This window comes from Camellia sinensis, chromosome 8 (genome assembly GCF_055761805.1).
Source record: "Camellia sinensis isolate YWXY chromosome 8, ASM5576180v1, whole genome shotgun sequence".
Classification (NCBI taxonomy): Eukaryota; Viridiplantae; Streptophyta; class Magnoliopsida; order Ericales; family Theaceae; genus Camellia; species Camellia sinensis.
This window is the reverse complement of record NC_138968.1, coordinates 192,377,670-192,400,573: the sequence shown is the minus strand read 5'-3', so window position 1 is coordinate 192,400,573 and position 22,904 is coordinate 192,377,670. Positions and strand designations below refer to the sequence as shown.

Genomic DNA, 22,904 nt, shown 5'->3' with positions numbered 1-22,904 from the left:
AGAGAAAGACTCTGGGAATGCCAAATCGAGTCATAACATTGCGCCAAACAAACCTCTTAGTGTCTGCTTCTTTGATATTGCACAAGGCCTCTACCTCCACCCACTTGGTGAAGTAGTCAGTTGCAGCGATGAAGAACCTTTTATTCCCAGTTCCTCTAGCTAATGGTCCAACAATGTCTAAGCCCCACTGGGCGAATGGCCAAGGACTGGTGAAGGGGGTTAGAGCTTTGGCTGGCTGGTGAATGAGAGGAGCAAACTTTTGGCACTTGTCGCACTTGCGGACATACTGTTGGGCCTCCTTCTGCATGCGCGGCCACCAATACCCGTGTGTTAGGGCTCGGTGTGCCAAGGACCGACCACCAGTGTGACTCCCACAGATTCCATCATGGATCTCATAAAGCACATCTTCCACCAGACTTGGATGAACACAGAGCAGATAAGGCCCCATGTAGGACTTCTTGTAAAGCTTGCCAGATGGGGAGACCCAAAACCGAGCAGCTCTATGCCTTGTCTTGTGCGCTTCTTTTTTGTCTTCAGGAGGGGTGCCATTCTTCAAGAAGGCCAAGAGTGGGTCCATCCAACTCGGGCCCAAGTCAGTGCAGAGGACCATTTCAGCTAGTTGAATACTTGGTTGGGGTACATATTCCACCCATATTTTGCGGCCGTCTCTGGAGTCGACCAAGGAACCCAGGCAAGCTAAAGCGTCAGCATGACCATTTCCTTCTCGGCCAATCTTCTCGACTCTGATGGCTTAGAACTTTCGGATCAAATTTTTGGCCTGTTCCGCATAAGTGGCCATCCGCTCATCGCGAGCCTCGTAAACTCCAGAGAGTTGGTTGACCGCTAATTGGGAATCACTAAAGACGAGTAGCTCATCCGCGTTGAAGTGTTCGACACTTCGCAGACGCTAGTAAAGCTTCATACTCTGCTTCATTGTTAGAAGCTTTCCAGCCCAATCGAATGGCTTGCTCCCACATGAATCCTTCAGGAGAAATAAGGACAACTCCTGCCCCTGACCCTTTTTGGTTAGAAGAACCGTCCACAAACAGCTTCCATACATCTCCAACAAAAAGTTTCCATGCTTCGGCTGGGGATTGCCCTTTATGCTGGGCAGTCATAGTGACCAAAGCTGAGCTCCCTTCGGAGGGGACAGCTGGTCCCAGGGTGAATTCTGCAACAAAGTCTGCCAGGACTTGAGCTTTGATTGTTGTTCGAAGTTGGAACTTGATATCAAACTCTCCAAGCTCCACCGCCCACTTTGCTGTTCGGCCTGAGAAATCTGCTCGACTATACACCGACTTGAGGGGGGATTCAGTGAGGACGTTGATGGTATGTCCTTGAAAGTAGTGAACAAGCTTCCTAGAGGCAATTAATAGGGCATATGCCAATTTCTCCAATGGCAAGTATCTAGTTTCGGCATCTAAGAGGGTCTTGCTAACATAATACACTGGTTTTTGCTCCTTTCCATCCTCTCTGACCAGCACTGCACTAACAGCATGATCAGAAATAGCCAAGTAAAGGAAAAGCTCTTCGTTGGCGACGGGTGTAGATAGAAGGGAAGGAGAGGACAAATACTTCTTCAAATCTTCTAGTGCTTCGGAGCACTGGCTTCCCCATTCAAAATTGGTTTTCTTTCTTAGAAGTTGGAAGAAGGGCTTCATCCGATCAGAGGACCGACTAATGAAACGGTTAAGTGCTGCAGCCATGCCAGCAAGTTTCTGGAGTTCCTTAGCCTTTGTAGGAGCTTTGAGGTCCTGGAGGGCTTTGATTTGGTCGGGGTTGGCTTCAATGCCCCGCCTAGTCACCATGTACCCCAAAAACTTCCCTGATCCTACTCCAAAGGCACATTTTGAGGCGTTCAGTCAAAGCTTGTGAGTCTTTAGAATTCTAAACACTTGCTCAAGGTCCCTTAGATGGTGTTCGGCCAACTTGCTTTTGACGACCATGTCATCAATGTATGCTTCCATGGTTTTACCGAGCTGGTCCTTGAACATTTTGGTGACCATTCGCTGGTAGGTCGCACCGGCGTTCTTCAAGCCGAAGGGCATCACTTTGTAGCAATAAGTGCCTCTAGGGCTGATGAAAGCCGTTTTCTCCTGGTCAGGACTGAACATGGGGATCTGGTGGTAGCCACTGTAGGCGTCTAGAAAGCTCATGCGCTCATGTCCAGCCGTTGCGTCAACAAGTTAATCTATTCGTAAAAGGGGGAAGCTATCCTTAGGGCAAGCTTTGTTAAGGCTAGTGAAATCAACGCAAACTCTCCATTTTCCATTCTTCTTCTTCACCACGACGGTGTTGGACAGCCACTTTGGGTACTGCACTTCTCAAATGACTCTAGCAGCTAAAAGTTTGTCAACCTCTTCGATCACTGCATCGGTATGTTGTGTGGATGGCCGTCTACTCTTCTGGACAACCGGCCGCGCTCCTCATTGGACGTTGAGTCGATGACAAGCATAATTGGGGTCCAACCCAGGAGTGTCATAGACCGGCCAGGCGAACACTTCGATATTTTTACGGAGGAGAGCCAGTAATTGCTCTTTCTCTCCAACAGTGAGGGAAGTGTGGAGCAGGAAGGACTTGTCTGGGTTTCCTTCTTTTACCAAGACCGTCTCTAGGTCTTCTACCATCTTCTCGGTCGGCACTCCGCCGACGTCTTCCAAAACTGGCTGGTCAGGTACTTCCACCATCTGCACTTGGTCGCAGACTTGTTTGGTTTTCATGGCGGCAATAAAGCAGTGTTTGGCAGCCACTTGGTCTCCGCGGATCTCCTCTACTCCATACTTGGTTGGAAAGCGAACGAGTTGGTGATAGGTGGAAGGGACTGCCTCCATCTGGTGAATCCAAGGTCGGCCAAGGATGGCATTGTACGGAGATGGGATGTTTACCACCAAGAAGTCAACAGAGACCACCTTGGACTTAGCTATGACAGGCAGAGTTATTCGGCCGAGCAGCCATTCTGTTTGCGAGTTAAAGCCAACTAAAGGGGAGGTGGCAGGTGTCAGGTGTTGCTCACTGAGGCCAAGTTTCTTGAAAAACTCATAATACATGATGTCTGCTGCACTTCCTTGGTCAATCAAGACTCGCTTCACATCGAACTTGTTCGCCACACCAATTGTAACGATAAGGGCATCGATGTGGGGGTGCTGGATTCTCTCTAGGTCCTTCTCAGTGAACACGACATTAAATCGAGAAGGTTTGGCTTCCGTCTCGGACTTTTTAGGAGGAGGTCCTACCGACATTACCTGTTGAATGTGGGTAGCTCGTTGGATTTCTCCTCGAATGGTATTTTCTCTTTCGGGGTCAGTCATTCCATGGATAACGTTGATGACCAACCTCGGGGCATGGTTCTCTTCAGGAGGGGCTTGGTCTAGTCCTTGCTTTTCCCTTGTCTTATCAACGTCTATCCATTGTTGGAGGTGTCCTGTCGTAACTAACTCCTCCAAGTGTTGTTTGAGAGCTCTGCAATTTTGCGTCTTGTGTCCCTTCTCTCGATGATAGGTGCAACGCAGTGTCTGATTGCGCCGAGCAGGGTCTCCAAGCATCTTAGTTGGCCAGACAAAGAAGGTTTCCCCTTTAAGTTTCTCGACGAGCCTGTATATTGGCTCTTTGAAGACGGTGGTGATGCCTTCATAAGACTTGGCCCTTTCCTCCTCGTTTTCTGCTGTGGAGCCGTTCCTTTGGCCATAGTTCTTGTGCTGCTCATCCCTCCTTGGCTGCTCAGTCTTAGGAGGTCGAGGCGGTCTGACTTCTTCTTCAGCAACCGCAACATGTACTGAAGCAGTGTCATCTTTCACACGAGCTTGTTGCTCTATACGAGCCCTCAAATCCTTCATTGTGGGGGCAGGTCGTTTCGTCAACGACTGTCTTAGCTTGTGTGAAGGGGGTAAGCCTTGCTTGAAGTATAGCACAGCCAATTGTTCACTGCAAACATTTTCCTCCAAGTCACCATACTCCTCCCAATACCGTCGCGCGTACTGGCGTAGGGTCTCTTTCCTGTCCTTTCGGATATTGAACAAAGTATCTAACTGCTTTGGGACTCTGTTGTTGGAGACAAATCGGGCTAAGAAAGCCTCAGAGAGCTGCGTCCAGTCATAAATCGATCCATTAGGGAGTTTGTCAAACCATCGGAGGCCAAGTTCTCCAAGGCTAGACGGGAAGACTTTGCACATGAGTGCGTCATTGCGGTTCCAGAGGGACATCATCTGGCGGTAATGGCTGATGTGGGTCAAAGGGTCCGTCTTGCTATCATAGAGAATGAATTTCGGCGGGCTATACTTCCATGGAGGTTCTACAGCTTCTATCTCTGGAGAGAAGGGGGTGGACACCAATCGGTCTAGAGCGCGACGCTCTTGTTGGTGTATGGACCGATCCAACTGGTCTCTTTCCCTATTGAGCCGGCGTTCCTCCTCCCTAGCTCGTCGATGTTCTTCTTCCCTGTATAGCCGTCGCGCCTCTTCTCTGTTATCATTCAGCCAACTTCTCAAATCGTGTGGTCGCTCGTCGCGACGATAATGAGAGGTTTTAGATAGGCGGCTAACGGTCTTTTGCCTTTTATGAGAATTCTCTCGTGGGTTGTTTTTTTGTAGGTTATTTGTCCTACTGCTAGCCCCTTCACTAAATACCGGAATCGGCCAGCTACGCTCTCTACCAGTTGGGCCACGGCTGCTGTGCTCTTTGCGAGGCGGAGGGGGAGAAGGGGTACGTCTCCTCTGCGATGGTCCACCAACAGATTTTCTTGGCTCCGCTGGGGCCGCCATGAACTTCATCAATTGGGTGCGATGCTCAGTGATCTCTAAACCCATTGAGTCGATGATGCGGTCATGGTGGTCTTTCTCAACAAAAAGACGTTGAGACGTCTCAACGGCAATGACACAGCGTCGCTCTGCCGCATTGGGTGTCTGATCGTCGTGGTCCATAAGGTCATCGTGTGCTGGAGGGAATGCCAGACCCTTATCTTTGGTTCTCTCCGTTATTGGAGTCCTCTCTGCTAGCCTAGAGTGGGGTGTATCTTCGATTCCCATCGCCGGAGTTCGTCACGAAGCAAACAGTGGTTTTCCCACAAACGGCGCCAATTGTGCGAGGGTGATTCCCGCACTATGAAGAAGGATTGAACTTCATGGATGAACAATGTGCTCTGGGAATTAAAGATCTGCACAGAGTAACAAACGGTGAGGCTGCCCGACTGGGGTTTGGTCGAAAACCCCTCTGATGGTAAAGTCAGGGACTCAGAGAGAGGAAGAAGAGAGAAGAGAGAATACAAAGAGTGTATATGTGTTAAGTGTGTGGATTTCGGATCCTTTCAGAGTGAATAGTATTCACCTTTTATAGGAGAAGGTTGTTTGTCGTTCAAGTCCTTCTCTCTCCGCCATCTGTCCAATGTGTCTTATTCGTTGTCGTCTCCTATTGGAGGAGGACGACCACTCCGCCTGACACTCATGTGCAGGTCTGTTTTGTTTGTCTCATTAGCGGATATCTCTCATTGGAGGAGGATGACCACTCCGCCTGCCATTCAGATGCAGGTCTGCCATATATGCACTTTGTCCCTCTGCACCTCCATGTCTCTGCGTTCTGTTCATACAGAGGGAGGGGAGCAGAGTTGTTTGTCTCTTGTGAGCCCAAGAAAGATCTTCAGTGAATTGGCCTTCTCTAAGTTGGTCTGCTCTAAAACGGTTGTCCAACCAAGAGGTCTAACATGTTGCTTAACCCACTTTAGAGTGGTTGGTTGTCCGTCCAAGAGGTTCAACATATTACTCAACCAACTTCGGAATGGTTGGCTGTCCGTCCAGGAGGTTATGTTACTCAACCTACTTCAGAGTGATTGGTTGTCCGTCCAGGAGGTCCACCGTGTTGCTCGGCCCACTTTGGAGTGACATTCGTACATTGGGTCGAGCTCCTATGATTATCTTGCTTCGGAGCAAATGTTGGCCATAGGGCCGAAGTCCAACCTAGCTCAACCTCGGAGTGAGTATCGCATTGGACCTAGCACCAAGACTTGATTAATTTTTTCCCACTTCAATATGAACAACTAGAAAAAGTTTCTCATAGCTATCAATTGATTTACAGACCATTTGTCTCCTCTACTGAGCATGCGTTGCATATTATGAAAAATTCTACATGTGCACATAAAGCTTTGCACATAGAATACATAAATGTGAAACAATATTAGCAATTATTGACGTAAATATTTAATTCTCAACTATAAATATGAACATTTTGGCCTTATTTGGTTTGTATTTGAGAAACATGTTTTGAGATAAAAAGTACGAAATTTGTTTGGTTTGGATTTTTTTCAAAAGATGTTTTGAAAATTTATTTTGAGAGAGAATTTTGAAAAAAGTGATTGATTTGATGTGTATGAGAGAGAGATTTGTTTGGAAATTTTGTAAACCAAACAAGTTTTGGAAAAAAATTTTGAAAAAATTTATTTGGTTTGATTACTTTTGAAAACTTATTTGTAGAAAAATTTTTCCAAAATTTTTTGAGAAACACAAATCAAAAAAGGCCTTTATCTCATATTTATGTTTGATTATGTGACAATTTTTCTATGTGAGTAGCACAACTGATATATTTATCTCCTGCTTTTCTCCAAAGTACTCAGGATATGACTAATTTGATTCTATAATGCTTATCTTATATATATATATATATATATATATATTTGTCTTGTTTGTTTGGTCTAAGTTGATGATGATAAGAAGCAATCCTTGTTTTTTAATATATTATTATTTAGTCTAATAAAGTGGCTACATAAAAGTCCAACTTTGAATTGAAATTCCTGTACGTTGTCCCAAAACATCTATTTGTCTCTCTCTTCCCAAAACATCTATATAGTGGGCGTGTTTCCAAAAATTAGTTTTTTTTTTCTAAAATTTATAAAAAGATAAAATAAATTAAAATAGTTAATAAAATAAAATGTCACATTGAACTCGTAATTATTTCACTTTCTTTCTCACAAATATCACATTCAACTATAAAAAAATTCAATCATCTTTCTAAATATAAATACTTTAACATACTAAAATAGTTAATTTTTCAATTGAGGCCAGTATTTTTCAAATTAAAAACAATTGTTGTCACATAGTGAGTGGGAGCTAAGGTTTCCATCATTGGGAAAATTATTAGATACTTTTGGAATATCATTTGGTATTGTCTATATAACTTTTTTTTAGCATGTCAGGTTTTTTGGTTATTTTAGCCACAAAAAGATAAAATAGACTTTTTAGCATAATAAGACAAAATATCACATCAAACTCATAATCATTTCATTTTTTCTCTCACAAAAGTCAAAAAAATCAAAAAAACTTATCCCAAACGAAACTTTTTAACCCTAGGTTAAAAAAGTTAAAAAGTTAATCCACATCCCAAACGAATAGTAATCTCGATCAATGAGAAATTATAACACAAACTAAGTGAATCATCACCAAACTTAGGGAGAAATAAACATCACAAATGAACCAAACTAGAAAGAAATAACACCACAAATGATATCAAACTACTTTTTGTAAGAGTTAAACCCTCAATTTAACACTACAAAATGATACTATACAACCACTAGGCCAAAGGCCTTGGAAACAACATAGATACTAGATAGTGATATCAAATATCGGTAATAATGTAAGTATCATTGTTACATTTAATTTTTTTCTTTTTAAGAAGATGAATATACTCCCTCTGTCCTATAGTAATAGTCTCTCTTGGAGATCTAATAATAGTTCCTTTTGGGGATTCTAACTTTTTAGTGAGACATGTACTTATTGCTTTTAAGTCAAATCAAAATATATTAATTTACAACATTGCCCCTTTTATACTGATTATTAAATATATTTATAATTATTTTTAAAGGGTAGTTTTGGAATTTTCTAAGAATTTTATGTTTTGACTTTTCAAAATAGACAAATATTTTGGGACATCGAGAAAAGGAAAGATAGACAAATAATGTGGGATGGAAAGAGTAATTAATTTCATTTATCTTCTCTTTTCTTGTCGTTAATGCCTCTCTGAGTTTATTAGAACAATTACCCTTGCATTTGAGATGATACGAGTCTTGTATACCAATTAATAGAAAAAAGTGAAAAAGATAAAAATGAAAAGAGAACCTTAATTGCTAATCACACTAAACAATATTAAACTTGATAATTAAAAGCAAAATAAATTCTCAATATACATATATATATATTCACTTTGATTTTTTTGTTTTCATGCACTATATAATCACACTATATATATCCTTCACGAAAAAAAGGATAATTAGAGTTCTGAAATTGACTGAAACATAAATAAATTAAGAAGTAGGTACCAAGTACATCTATTCTTCAACATGCAGAAACTGGTCACAAAATACTCAAGAAAATGAATCCCACAAATGTCTGAACTCCACGATAGGACCCATCACTTTAGTGTCCAGTGACGGATTTATGTGCAATCTTTTTCCTCCATGTTTCAATTTGGTATTGGTTTATAAGGGACAGCAATTAAGTTGAGGTCTTCCTTTCTTCTAACTGTCACAGCAAAGGCTTCAGTCATGTGTAGTTCCTCTTGGTTCATTCCACTAGGGAGCTTCCAATCAAAATGATACAAAAACTGTGCAAGTGGCATTTCAACACTGGCCAGCCCAAATGCCATCCCTGGGCATATCCTTCTTCCAGCACCAAATGGTATAAATTCGAAGTTATTCCCTTTGAAATCAATTGAACTATCAAAAAATCTCTCTGGCCTAAAGCACTCAGGATCACTCCAGTAGTTTGGATCTCTTCCAATTGCCCACGCATTGATGATGACTTTGGTTTTCACCGGAATTTCATACCCGTTGATCTCACATCTCTCTCCACATTCTCTTGGAAGTAGCAAAGGAAGTGCAGGGTGTAATCGAAGCGTCTCTTTGATCACCAACTTCAAGTAGTTCAATTCTTGAATGCCCGTTTCATCAACCTTTCCTTTGCCATTGAAAACCTGTCTCACCTCGGCTTGTGCCTTTCTCATGATTCTTGGGTTTTTCATCATTTCTGACATGGCCCAATCTACAGTAGTTGCTGATGTCTCACTCCCAGCACTGAAAATGTCCTAATAATATAGAATTGACAAACTTCAGTTAACAATTAAAATCCTGTTTTCTTGTCTTTACAGTCGACAAAATAAATTTAATCAAGAAAAAAAATCAGATTCTTCTCCAATAATAACAACTAAAATCCTGAGTTTTTAATTTCTTCACTTTAAACTCTGGTCTTATAAAATGATTCCAATCCCAACCATTCATCCATTAAAGTCTAAATGTACTAATGGAAAGGGGAAGGGGAAGGCGAAGTGGAAGGGGAAGGAGAAGGGGAAGGTGAGTGTGGCGGGTGACGCTAGAGGAAGGGGAGGACACTATGTGGTTAGGTCAATCGTAGAAATGAGATGGTGGTAAAGGGTGATTGTGATTTGGTGTAGTTAAAGTGAAGTTGGCATTGATGTTTGAAAGAACGAATGAGAAGATGTCATGTGTTGCACAATTTTTGCTCCCTTTAAATGGAGATGGATGGATAGTTGAGATTGAGAAAGCTTTAAAAGACTCGTATTTAAATTGAAGAAGTTAAAAATCCGAGGTTTTAGTTATTTCTGCTCTCTTTTGTGTAATTTTCCCTTTAAATGAAAATAATAATCCTACATAAAGGACATCGGCCTTTTCAAAGGCTTAGTTTTGGCAGATGAAACCTCCTAGATGCAAACAATTTCTCGAGGCCAGTCCATATGGGGCTATATCCCGACTTTAATTTGGACCCTTGAAAGTGGACGGTGAGATTGATCCTTGGTTTAGTCGGTCTAATGGACCGGATACCGAGTTATCAAAAAGAAAAAAATAGCTTGGGGACTTCGTCAGTTACAAAGGTCTAACACTAAGTCCTGGTTTGGCATGTCTTGAAAAAGACAAAAAATCAAAAAGTTACTTAAAAAGTTAAAAAGTTATCACTATTTACAAAAAAAATACAAAAAAAAAATAAATTTACACATAAAAAAATACAACTCAACTTTTTGCTAAAGTGATGGGTAGTCCGCGTAATTGGTCTACTGTACTGGTCTAAAAATGATTGCCTCCTTCACGGGTAACCATTTAGACTATGTTGTTTGGCCTGTGGGGGCCACCACGGGTCACATTTTGATAATCTGAACCGTTTAATATGTAGAACTCGTTGAGTACTATATGCTTCTAAAAATTACGTTAATCAGATATCGTTAATTATATGATCAAATCAGTTTTGTATTAAAAAAAAGGATGGTGTTATAGTTAACTGGTGAACAAAAACTAATCCGATCAATGTGATTTTGATATTCGATCAATGTGATTATTTACATATATATAGTACATGACAAGTTCTACATATTGAACGGTTCAGATTATCAAAATGGGACTCGTGGTGGGCTCCACGGGCCGAACAACACAGTCCAAATGGTTATCCGCAAAGGAGACAATCATGTCCTTATCTCCTACACTCTGCCCAGAAAAAAGTGTCGTACAGCCTATTACACTTACTTCTCCTATACACTTATTTATATAATTTTTTATTACACATTTTTTCGTAAAAAGACAAAATTAACCCAAACATCTATATTTTTTTCCTCAACTTTTTAGTCCAAAAAGTGCACTTATTTAGGACACCCCAAACAACCCCTAAACTTCAATATGGTAATGGACTTTAGTGATTTATTTGAGGTGCAAAGGTTTTGAAAAGCAGTTGCGGTCGTGATAACGGTGACAGTGGTGCGGTTGCGGGGTGTAAAGACCGTAGTATAACGGTTGCGGTAACCGGAACCGTGAATTTTTTTATTTTTCGTACAATTTGAAAAAAAATTAGCGATACGCATATTTTTTTTTCCCATAATCATATTTATTAGGTTTTAAAATAAATATTGATCAATGTTTGTAAATTTTTAAGTATGATCGAAATCAACAAATCAATAATATGTTCTTCATCTTCCCTTTTCCCTCTCTCTATCTCTTACCCCTCCATCTTCCCCAAGGTTTTAAAAAACAGCCGTAAACATTACGTAACGCCGTTACGTAACGGTTGTGGTAGTTACCGCCATACGCTACGGCTACTTTGTAGTGTGATTGTCGGCCGTAGCGGTCGTAATGGCCTGTTACGCACCGTTACGTAATGGTTCCAAATTGCTTCTTTAAAAAAAATGAAAAAAAAGGGCTAAAAATGAGAGAAAAGAGATAGAGAGAGAAGAGAAAAGATGAAGAGGAAAGATGGAGGAGTAAGAGATAAAGAGAGAGAGAGAGAGAGAGAGAGAGAGAAGAGGGAAGATGAAGAACATGTTATTGATTTGTTGATTTTGATCATACTTAAAAATTTACAAACATTGATCAATATTTATTTTAAAACCCAATAAACATGATTATGGACAAAAAAAATATGCGTATCGGTAAATTTTTTTCAAATTGTACGAAAAATAAAAAAAATTACGGTTTCGATTACCGCAACCATTATACTATGGATTTTACACCCCGCAACCTCAACCGTGCCACCGCCACCGTTACGGAGACTGTAACTGTTTTTCAGAACCTTGATCTTTCCTCTTCATTTTCCCTCTTCTCTCTCCATCCCTCTTCTCCCATTTTTATTTATTTATTTATTTATTTTTCGAAAGAAGCAGTTTGGAACCGTTACATAACGGTGCATAACAGGCCGCTACGGCCGACACACCTGTGAAACTCAATCACACCGCAAAAGCGGCCGTAGCAGGTGGCGGTAACCACTACAACTGTTATGTAACGGCGTTACGTAACAGTTGCGGCCGCTTTTTAAAACTTTGGGTGCAACTCTAACCTGGATAATCGCTTTGATGTTGTCAATAGTCAAGGAAAATTCATTTGTCCCGAGGTCATGATATTTTAAAAGAGCATCAACCAGATCTTCATTTGCTCTATCCTTGCCAGTCTCTGTCGCCTTGCCCGCTATATGTTCATTGATGATGTTTCCGAGTATCCTATCTGCCTCTTTTTGCAGCTTCTCAATTTTGGACTTTATTCCGCTGATCAAATGAAGCCACTCAGCAGAAGGATAAAAATCAGCAATGTTGAACCCTGATGCAGCCTTTACAGTTTCCTCCATAATCAATATGTACGATTCTTGGTCCTTAGTTTTATTACCAAAAGCAGCCCTCGAAGTGATGGCGTATGCTGATGAGTAAATTTTCTGAGTCAGATTGATGGGTGATCCTGCCTTCAAAGCGATCCATCTGATGAAATTTGATGACTCTTCTTCTCTGATTGATCGGGATGATTGAACACGCTTTGCGCTCAGAAGCTCCAATGTGCAAATTTTCCTTATTTGTCTCCAATATTCACCATATGGAGCAAAGGCAATGTTAGTAAAACCATAGGTCATGATCTTTGTAGCAAGAATCTGAGGCCTTGTTGCAAAGATGAGGTCGTGTGTTTTCATCAATTCCTTTGCGATTTCTAGCGAAGAAATTATTACAGTGGGGACTTCACCGAATTGTAGGCTCATCAGGGGTCCGTGTTTGTTGGCCAAGTCCCGTAGGGCATGGTGAGGTAAAGAGCCGGCAAGCTGGTGCAAGTTTCCTATGAGGGGTAGCTTCCGTGGTCCCGGGGGGAGATTTGAAGCCAAGTTATTGGTTTTGGATCTCTTACCTGTTTTCAGAACAATGAATACAAAAAGGAATAAGGTACAAAGGATTGAGACGGAGGGAAATTGAAACTCCATAGGAAAAAAGAAACAAGTTTTTTAGAAGGGCGTTGTGGGATGATTGATGAAATTGCATTGATTCCAGTTTTATGCATTGTGGAGCCTTGGATTTTTGCAGATGTATGATTCCCTTTTCAACTAAGGGTTTTGTTTTCTAGTTTTTGGGAATCTTAGTTGAGAAAAATATATGCTCTTTGAGTTGATTCTTTCTTTTTTACATATGAGATATTTGGCTTCATCTTGTCTATTAAACATTTCAAACAAAAAAGCAAAAACAAAAAACAAACATGAACGTCAAAGCAATAATGCATCAGAATTTAGTTTATTGTTGTTATTTTTTTGTTTAGTCATCCAAAAATTTAAAAAAAATAAAAAATAAAAAATAAAAAAAGGAAGAAAGAAGAAGAAGACGAAGGAAACAAAAATCACAACATAACAGGGGAACGAACAAATTTTTTTTAAAAATAAATAAAGGAGGGAAAAACACCCTTTTCCTCTCAATTTTGAGTGTTCCATAATAAAACAACTCCATCTCTATATTGGATGAAACCTACTAATTTGCTAAATCTTATTTGTGACGTTCAAATTTTGGCTACCACAAAGTTCGACATCTGGCATTGAAAATTGGAAATAGATGTACCATAGATTAGTTAAAGCTTGAAACTATCTCTTTAATAGACTTCTCATTTCCAATAGCATTATATGACAATTTCCATTCAACAATAGCAAATCTAATATATTCTAGCAGAGATTTCATGATTGCCAAAGCATACCTTACTAAAAAGACAATGGAATTTCTCACAAATCATGGTTGATATTGATTATGAGTGGCTTACCTGTCAAAAAGACTTGGCAGAAGAAAACATTCTTTGGAATATGCAAAGAACAAAAAATGTAAAGGGGATGCCATAATTTCCATTTCATACTCATAGCACAATGTGGTCTTGGAACATAAGAGAGAACAATGTAAAAAACAATTATATGACAAGAAACATGTTTACTTGATACCTAATAATAATACATGGTCATCTTGGCAACATTTTCCCACTATTTTAATGGCAAAAGCAACATATATGTTATCAGCAGCTCAAAAGCATTTCTGTTTGCTAACAAGAGAACTTCAGCTCTCACTTATCGGCTAGGATTCCACAACCGCACCATATGGTAGGAATCTCAAAATATGGAATTTTCGAGGTATGATGATCATACGACTAGGAGAGTGAAATGAGCCTCTAAATAACATAATCAGACCATATATGTGAAGTATGGTCCATGGTGAAACTAGGAATCTTGTCAAGCCTAATTGGATTTTCCTTCCCTCCAATCAACCTAGCTGGATTCCCAACAGCAGTAGTCCTAGGAGACACTTCCTTCAACACCACTGACCCAGCCCCAATCTTAGCACCATCCCCAATCCTAACATTGCCCAAAACACAAGTACCTGCACGAATCAACACCCCATCACAATTTTTGGATGCCTATCCCCACAAGCCTTGCCAGTGCCTCCCAATGTCACATTATGCAAAATTGACACATTATTTCCAATCACTGCCGTCTCTCCAACAACCACTCCGGTCGCATGATCGAGCAATATCCCCCGTCCGATCTTTACCCCGGGATGGATGTCCACTGCAAACATTTCAGATACTCTGTTTTGTATCAAAAGGGCTAAAATTTTCCTCCCCTGTGTCCATAGCTTTTGTGCAACCCTATGAGCTTGGATTGCAAGAAAGCCTTTGAAATTCAAGAAACAGTGCACATAACTAATACAAGCTGGGTCTCTCTCTTTCACTGTCCTCAAATCATCTTTAACAGCATTCATGATTTCTTGATCCTCTGCGAGCATCCCCAGGAAAAGATCATAGAGGGTACCACTGGGAAGACTCGAATCGCTCACCTTCAACGAGAGATGATTGCCTAGAGCAGTTCCTAGGGAATCATGAGACAAGATTGAGGTAAAATAGTAGCTTGATAATATGGGTTCTTGATCAACGTCTGATCGAGCTTCGTCTTTCATTCTCAGCCACAGATCATCATCATCAACTGTTGTGCGCGAATGTATGGTTTTCGGCTTATTTGGGGCAATGGGTTCGCAGAAAACATGATCGGGATAATTGGGTCTGCAGAATTTTGCGAAATTGAAGAGATGATCATCGACTTGGGACCTGTTTGGATCGCAGGAAAGTCGGTTTGTTTGAGCGGAATGGATGCAAGCGGCCATATTTTGTTGTTTGGGAGGAGGGAAAATTGGTTCGTGTAGGAGTGGGGATCTGAAAATAAAAATGGACATACAGAATAGTGAGGCGTGAGATGATGTAGGGGTGGACGAGTGATAAGCAGTTTATATAGAGGAAGAGAGGTGGCCACGGATAGGGCTAAGAACAGATCTTTGACGGAAAGTGAGAATTTTCTTGGAAAATAGGGTTTATTTTTGCGAATGTTCTATTTTGCGAATGCTGACTCTCCAATTTCTACAACGCGGTGGACCCCAGGTCCAAAAAAAATTCTTTTCTTTAATTTATTTTTTTTCTAATTTTTTAATGTTGCAATTTTTTATTTTTTATTTTTTTCCTTCCTCAAGTGGATGTGGAGCATCTCATCACAACTAATCTAGGGTGGGTTTGATTGTGCGGATTGGATAAGGAGCTATTAGAATTCATCGGTCTTAAATCTTAGACTGTGAATCTCTCAAATTATTTGATTGGATTGTATATGTATTCTGTATTTGTTTTTTTTATAGGATTAGCTGTTTAGAAATAATTATTTTTAGTGAATCAAATGTTTAGTTAGACGGACTGGATAGGATAAATGAACAAAAGACTATTTTACCTTTTTTTCAATTGTTTACTAAGTAATAACAATATTAAACATATCTTTAATATTTTAATTATTTTTAGCTAGATTAAATAAAAATTTGTTTTATTTTATTTTTTACACAATTAAATAAATTTATTTTTTAAAAATAAAATAAATAAAATATCAATAAAAATATATTTTATTTTTTTAATTAAAATTTTAGATAAATTTGTTTTTAAAAATAATAATAATTAAACAATGAAATTAAATAAATCATCTATTAAATTTAAATAATGAAATTAAACAAAATATAAACAAAATTTTAAATAAAACATCAATAAAATATTTATAAAAAATTATTTTAAAAAATTAAATAAATAAAACATCAATAAAAAGTTAAATAAAATTATTTTATTTTTAAATTGAGACATTTAAATTTCATTGAATTTTATTAAATATAATCCATAATTAAATAGTAGATGATCAAAATAATCATTTTACCACCTAATCCTAACAGTGGATAGTCTCTCAAAAATTGTCTTATACCCCCTTAGGATACAATAGTCCCCCCATATGGAGGATAAGGAGTCCGGCCAGACATTATTGGACGGACTAAAAAAAAACAAACAACGGATTGGATGCTTCCCTCGGATTACAATCTGCACAGTAAATAGTCCCCTCTTTATCCCCAATCAAACACAGACGGACTGGATGAGGAGGGATTAGAATCCATCGGACTTGAGTCCTGGGACTATGAATCCCCCAGACTATTTGGTTGGATTGGATATGTATCATGTGTTTGTTTTTTCATGGGATTAGATGTATGGAAATGATTATTTTTAGTGAATCCAACGTTTGGTTAGACGGACTGGATAGGATAAATGAACAAAAGATTATTTTATCTTTTTCTAATTATTTACTAAGTAATAGTAATATTAAACATATCTTTAATATTTTAATTATTTTTAGCTAGATTAAATAAAAATTTATTTTATTTTATTTTTTACACAATTAAATAAATTTATTTATTTTTAAATTAAATAAATAAAATATCAATAAAAAATATGTTATTTTTTTAATTAAAATGTTAAATAAATTGGTTTTTAAAAATAATAATAATTAAACAATGAAATTAAATAAAACATCTATTAACATTTAAATAATGAAATTAAATAAAATATAAACAAAATTTTAAAATAAAATATCTATAAAAAATTATTTAAAAAAATTAAATAAATAAAACATTAATAAAAAGTTAAGTAAAATTATTTTATTTTTAAATTGAGACATTTAAATTTTATTGAATTTTACTAAATATAATACATTATTAAATAGTAGAGGGTCAAAATGGTCATTTTACCACCTAATCCCAACAGTAAATTATCTCCCCAAAACTATCCCACACCCCCTGGGATTGTATAATCCCCCACATGGGAAATAAAGAGTTCAGCCGGATTCCATATCCGATGGACAAAAAAAAAAACAAACGATGGACTACTCACTCCTTCGGATAAGCAATCTGAATAGTGAATAGCCCTCCCCTAATCCCTCCAATCAAACACACCTTAAGTATATACATTTTATCTCACCTATGTCGAATCAAATTTGTGAGTTATTTTAAAAGAGAATGAGAATTAAAATATAACTCTTATTATGTATAATATTTTGTTTGATCATCACAAAAAGTCACAACAATTTATATATATTTTCCAAATATTTTTCCATCGCTAGCAATTATTTATAAGTGCTAAAACAAAATAAATAATCCACCAATTACTACACGCTATGCAGACTCTATCTTTCACTCAAGATCTCAATTTCTAGTAACGGAGAAAAAAATAACATTATAAATGAAACTTTTTTTTGAGTATAATTCTGATATACACAGAGAGTTATATTAAGGAGTTGTTTGGGGTGTCCTAAATAAGTATACTTTTTATTTTTTTAGACTAAAAAATTGAGGAAAAAAATATGGATGTTTGGGTTAATTTTTTGACTTTTTATGAAAAAATATGTATTAAAAAATTGTATAAATTAGTGTGTAGGAGAAAATTAGGATCGAGAGTTGTGCAGTCGTAATTTTTGACTTTTGGTAAATAGTGATAACTTTTTAACTTTTTGAGTAACTTTTTGATAACTTGCCAAACTTAACCTAAGTATAAGAATAAATTTGTATCATGCACAAAGGATGGTTGTGCCATCATAAAAATATATTATTTTTTTTCCACAGCTCTACTTAAATGTAATTTTTCCTACTATAAATGTCTAAATGAAAAAAAAAAAATTGGTCAATTTTGTCAAAGAATATTGAACAACAAAAATTGTGGATGGAGAAATATATTTAAAAAAATCTAATTATATTTTTTTGTTTTTTTAAACTTCATTAACAAATCTCTCACAATAATTGAAGGTACAAATAAGATTTTATTTTATTTTATTTTATTTTATTTCCCTTCTTTAATCTTCTTGGTTGGTGCAATGATTCTTCACTAGGAGGTTTTAAATTATTATTTTCATCAAGGAGGAAACAACTTAATGACAAAATTGACATTGGAACGGTCATTAAGAAGAGAATCCTTATTAAACTTTTAGGCTCTCTAGTCTGATGTGTTAGCATGTGTCACTCGTGTATATAATGCAGCATTCAAAAATAACCCCGGTACAGAGCTCGAATATAGGGGCTCAAATTTGGCTTGAAATTAGGGGAAAGAACAAGAAGAAGGAGGAGGAGGAGAAGAAGGAGAAGAAGAACTGGACTGGAGGGGCCAACAAAATAGGACGGAGGTGGAGGCAGAGGCGGGCGTAGGTAGAGGCAGAGGCGGAGGCGGAGGCGGAGGCGGAGGCGGGGCTGCGATGCCGACGAGCGATAAGCGACGAGCTGCGACGACGACTCTGTTTCTCTCTCTCGTCTCTGCTCTTCTCCTGTGTTCAACGAAGAAGAAGAAAAGAAAGAAAGAAAAGGAAGAGAAAGAAAAGGAAGAAAAAAAAAATTGTCGTTTCGGGTTTCGAGCCAAATTCGAGCCCTTAATTTCGGACCCTCAAACATTATTCTTTCGAAAAACAGTTGTGATAAGGACCTCCAGCACCCAAACACCCGTCGCCGCCTTGTGAAAGAGAGGGAGAGAGATTAAAGGGTTGTTTGAGGTGTTCTAAATAAATGTACTTTTTGTCTTTTTAAAATAAAAAAATTGAGAAAAAAATATGGATGTTTGATTTAATTTTTTGACTTTTTTAAAAAAAATGTGTATTAAAAAATTACATAAAGAAGTGTGTAATAGTGTAGTATGCTATACGGATTAGCAATGCAGGCGGCTTGGTGAATACATGGGAAAAGATTGCCTCCTTTTCGGGCTTTGATTGGCTGTGTTGTTCGGCCTGTAAGGGCCCACCACAGGTCCCTTTTTCTAATCAGAACCGTTCAATGTGTAGAACTCGTCGATTACTATATGTTTGTAAAAAATTCACGTTGATTAGATATCGATAACTATCTGATCGTATTAGTTTTTTTTGTCAACTATTAACTATAACACCATTCAATTTTTTTTACAAAACTGATTTGATCATGTAGTTAGGGATATCCGATAGACGTGATTTTTTATAAGCATATAGTACTAGACGAGTTCTACATCTTCAACGGTTTGGATTATCAAAACGGGACCCATGGTGGGCCCCCACGGGCCCAACTTTACCATCCAACTTAGCGAATGTACACATGAAATTTTTTTTTTCCCTTTCACTGAAGCTGCCCTGACGTCAGTACATTGATGGGCCAAAAAGTTGATTTATATTTAATATTTGTATATTAATTTTTTTTTTTTTATGAATAGTGATAACTTTTTAACTTTTTTGATAATTTTTTAACTTTTTAATTTTTTTTTCACTTGCCAGACCAACCCTAAAACAAAAAAATAATAAATAAATAATAAAGGATCATAAATTAATTAAAAATCGTTAGAATCAAAAATTTTAGACGTCTCAAATATTATTCTCACAAATCAACCGTCGTAGGACCCTCCCAGTTTGTGTCACTTTTGGCTTAAGAGTTGTTTGGGATGACCTAAATAAGTGCACTTCTTGTCTTTTTACGAATAGATGTATAGAAAAGTAGAGAGATAATGTGATAGAAGAAAGATAAAAAGATAAAAAATGCGTACTTATTTTGAGTAGCCAAACTTGACCTTAGTGGTTGTGGTAGCTCTTCTTTTTTTGATTCAAGCTTGTGGTGGCTCTTCAAAATGCAAAACAGCAGACTCCTATTAGCTTACTGGAACAAGAATAAAATTAAATGAATATTTTATTACAATATTCATTGTTATATTTATTTATTTTATAAAAAGACGTGTTAAAAATATTTTTTTTTAAAAATTACTTTTTACATTAATTATTTTATTATTTAATTAAAACATCAATCAAAAAAATCTGTGTCAACTGCTTTATTTCTTCTCCAATATCTTTCAATGACCATTGAAACTTTATTTAATTGACTGAATCATTATTTCACAATCACTCACTCCTTACTAGATTCATTGCATTTAAATCCTAATAAAAGTTTACACAATGACTGCACCATGTGGTCAGGATACTTTATCCTTAAATTTATTATTTATTTATTTTTTTTTAGTTCATTATTAACGGTATGTTACCATAAATTTTTTGAGATGTGATTATACCTAAATCTCAATGCACTTATTATCAATACCATATAACAAAAATTTTGAAACATAAGAAACTTAGGACATTATTCATATAAAAGTGTGTGGAATTTTTTTATTATAATAATTTAGAATATCTCTCGTTCAGTCTAATCCTATTAAGCTTGAATTATCTTGCATCTAAACCGCCGATAACTAAATTTAGCAACAGAGTAGCGACATTTAATCAATATTGGCCCTGTGTGGAAAACCATGAAATCGACCAATTCAATATTCTAAAAGATATGCACTGAACTAGCAAATTTGTTTCCTGGTGTGGTTTTCAAAACAAAGCATACATTGACTTCAATTACCAAAGGGACTGTACTTGGTTGAGCATTCTTTTAAGAAATCAATTGTCTAGGTTTTTCCTAGATAAGAAATCATAAGCTTACCTTCAAGGCACAAAACCACAACATCATCCCTTCACCACCAGCCCCGCAATTGCTCTCCCTGAGCAATTTCTCAACCTACATGTAATCTTTTGCACCTAAAGAAATAAAATTGGTTATTAAAGCCTGAATTTTATGGAATCGGCCAGAGTTTTAAAAGGCTTTCTTAAGACTCTCCTCGATGCTCGCCTCGCCTCGCCTCGAGGCTAAGGTAAAACGTATCAAGATTTTGATTTTTAGGCATTGCTCCCCAAAGGCTTGCACATCACAGTTTGAGACATGCACTTTAAGTGCGATTTGTACGCTTTTTGCGCATAAGCATGTGAGAAGTACGCACATGCAGAAATTGCCTTGGGCTTTTGTTAAACTTTGTCTATTAGATTGTTTAAGCATAAAAAAATAAAAAGAAACCATTTTTGCAACTATATTCTACAGGAAAAAATAAGTAAATGATCAATAAAAAAAAACACACAGTTAATGATCAAGTGAGAAGCTCAATCACTAAAGTCAAGAATATCAATTTCACTTTCAATAAATGAAAACTTCCTTTTTTATGTAGTAGAATGTCCAAAACCTTAAGGAGAAAAGTATTTACACATTTATATTTAATTGTTTTTATTTTTTCTACTATTTTAAAATATTTAATTTATTCACTAAATATTAAAATGTGAAATTTGAAATGCTTACGCCTTAACGCCCTAAGGCTTACGCCTCACCTCATGAAGGGTAAAACGCCTTAAGGTACGCATACGCCTTTAAAAACTTTGACTCGGCTATCAAAAGTTTCAAAAAGTGAATAAAAATGTCATATATACCAATTAGGGTGTGTAATCAGGAAATTTTATTTTGAGGAAATTGCAAATTAGTGTTAAAAAAGTGAAATTAATTGCAAAAATATAGTGCAAGTGGAGTATGTGCTCTAGTGCAAATAAGGCCACAGTTTTCACTTGCACCGAAGCACAAGAATGTTGAATATTGGATTTGTTGAATATTGGCTACAGATTCTTGCCGAACCATGGAAAGTGGCAGCCAGCTACATGGTGCGGAAGCCATGAGGCCATGTGAGTTGGCCATAAGGCCATGAGAAGCCATGTGAAGCTTCAATCTGTAAAGCCACCGAAAGCACAACAATGGGCTGGCAGCCAGCTCATTTCAAAGGGTTCCTCTTGCATTTGTAATCTCTATATATAGAGAAGCTAAGGAGAGTTGAGATACTGCTGAGATAACAGAGAGCAAAGAGAGAGAGAGAATTACAGAGAGTGTTGTAATTCTTACCATTTTGTTCAATATAGTGAATCAGCTGCCCGTGGACGTAGGGGACTTGCCGAACCACGTTAAATCTTGTGTGTTATTGCTTGTTTGAGTTCCCTGGTGTGCCCCCGATCCGCAACAATTGGTATCACAGCTCAGGTTGCGAAAAATCGAATTTTTCCCGAAAGTGCCCAGATTTCGAAGTGCTCAAAATCCACTTTTGACCATACCAGGAGGAAGAACTCCCCGAGAAGAGTCCAGAACAGCAAAAACAGAGCCCAGAGGAGCTTTGACGCGCCCTCACGCGCCCCTGGAAGTTGGAGCCTGAGTCCCAGTCGCGGCACGCGCCCACACGCACCGTGTAGTCCCCGGCGCGTGATCCCAATCGCACCCACGCGCCACACGCGCGTCTCCAGGAAGAAGACGAGCCACGTGGCACCACGTCAGCGCCACGCCAGCACCGCGTCAGCGCCACGTCATCCCGCCACGTCAGCGCCCCGTGTCCGGCTAACAGGCCACGTGTCAGACACGTGTCAGCCACGTGTCAGCCCAGTCAGCCTGAGCTGCTGACCAAGCCGCGTTGACCAGCTGTCAGCCGCGTTGACCGCGCCGCCGATCCTCCGTTGACCGCGCAGCCTGCGCCGTTGACCGAGTCGTTGACCAGCCGTTGACCGGAGAAATTATCCGGTGCATCTCAACGCACCAGATTCTGCAGATCTGACCCGTCCAAAGTGTTTTTGCCAGATCGGAGCCATTCGAAGTCCGTTTTTGACAATCCAATAGTGCTTCCCAACTATTTGGAGTATTCCGGACACATCTGTACGGTCAGTTTTTTGAATTGAAGTTTCTAAAAAAAAAAAATGGCAGAATCTAGATCAACCGAGTCCGTAAGTAATTCAGCCAGTCCAAGCACTTCTAGGCATTGGACCCCGGTGTCCCATGCCAAGTTCGAGGTAGAGAAGTTCGATGGAAGCAGCAACTTCGGCATGTGGAGATGCGAAGTTAAGGATATGCTTGTCCAAATGAACCTGCACTTCACTCTGGGAGACAAACCAGATGACCTGGATGAGATAGAATGGGAGAGG

At 38.3% G+C, this 22,904-nt stretch overlaps 1 protein-coding gene and 1 pseudogene across 3 annotated transcripts; both read right to left on the bottom strand.

The window, feature by feature from the left end:
* Positions 1-8,433: 8,433 nt before the first annotated feature.
* LOC145789131 (cytochrome P450 71D11-like) lies at positions 8,434-15,133 on the bottom strand. Of its 2 annotated transcripts, XM_082884490.1 has the most exons (3): positions 13,698-15,133; positions 11,808-12,634; positions 8,434-9,060 (listed from the first exon to the last, which is right to left on the bottom strand). In XM_082884490.1, the coding sequence occupies exons 2-3, from the start codon at positions 12,489-12,491 to the stop codon at positions 8,440-8,442; spliced, it is 1,305 nt and encodes a 434-aa protein (XP_082740616.1). In that variant the 5' UTR covers positions 12,492-12,634; positions 13,698-15,133; the 3' UTR covers positions 8,434-8,439. The 2 variants fall into 2 exon arrangements, with proteins under 2 accessions (XP_082740616.1, XP_082740615.1); XM_082884489.1 differs by having other exon boundaries at positions 11,808-15,002.
* LOC114319009 (serine acetyltransferase 1, chloroplastic pseudogene) lies at positions 13,905-14,979 on the bottom strand (annotated as a pseudogene). Its single transcript, XR_014338930.1, has one exon. The product of XR_014338930.1 is annotated as a serine acetyltransferase 1, chloroplastic pseudogene (transcript).
* Positions 15,134-22,904: the final 7,771 nt, after the last annotated feature.

Coding starts and splice junctions, on each gene's coding strand:
- LOC145789131 (XM_082884489.1), bottom strand. CDS start 12,707: ATGGAGTTTCAATTTCCCTCCGTCTCAATCCTTTGTACCTTATTCCTT. Junction 9,061..11,807: donor ACATCAAAGCGATTATCCAG/GTTAGAGTTGCA, acceptor CTATATTATTAG/GACATTTTCAGTGCTGGGAG.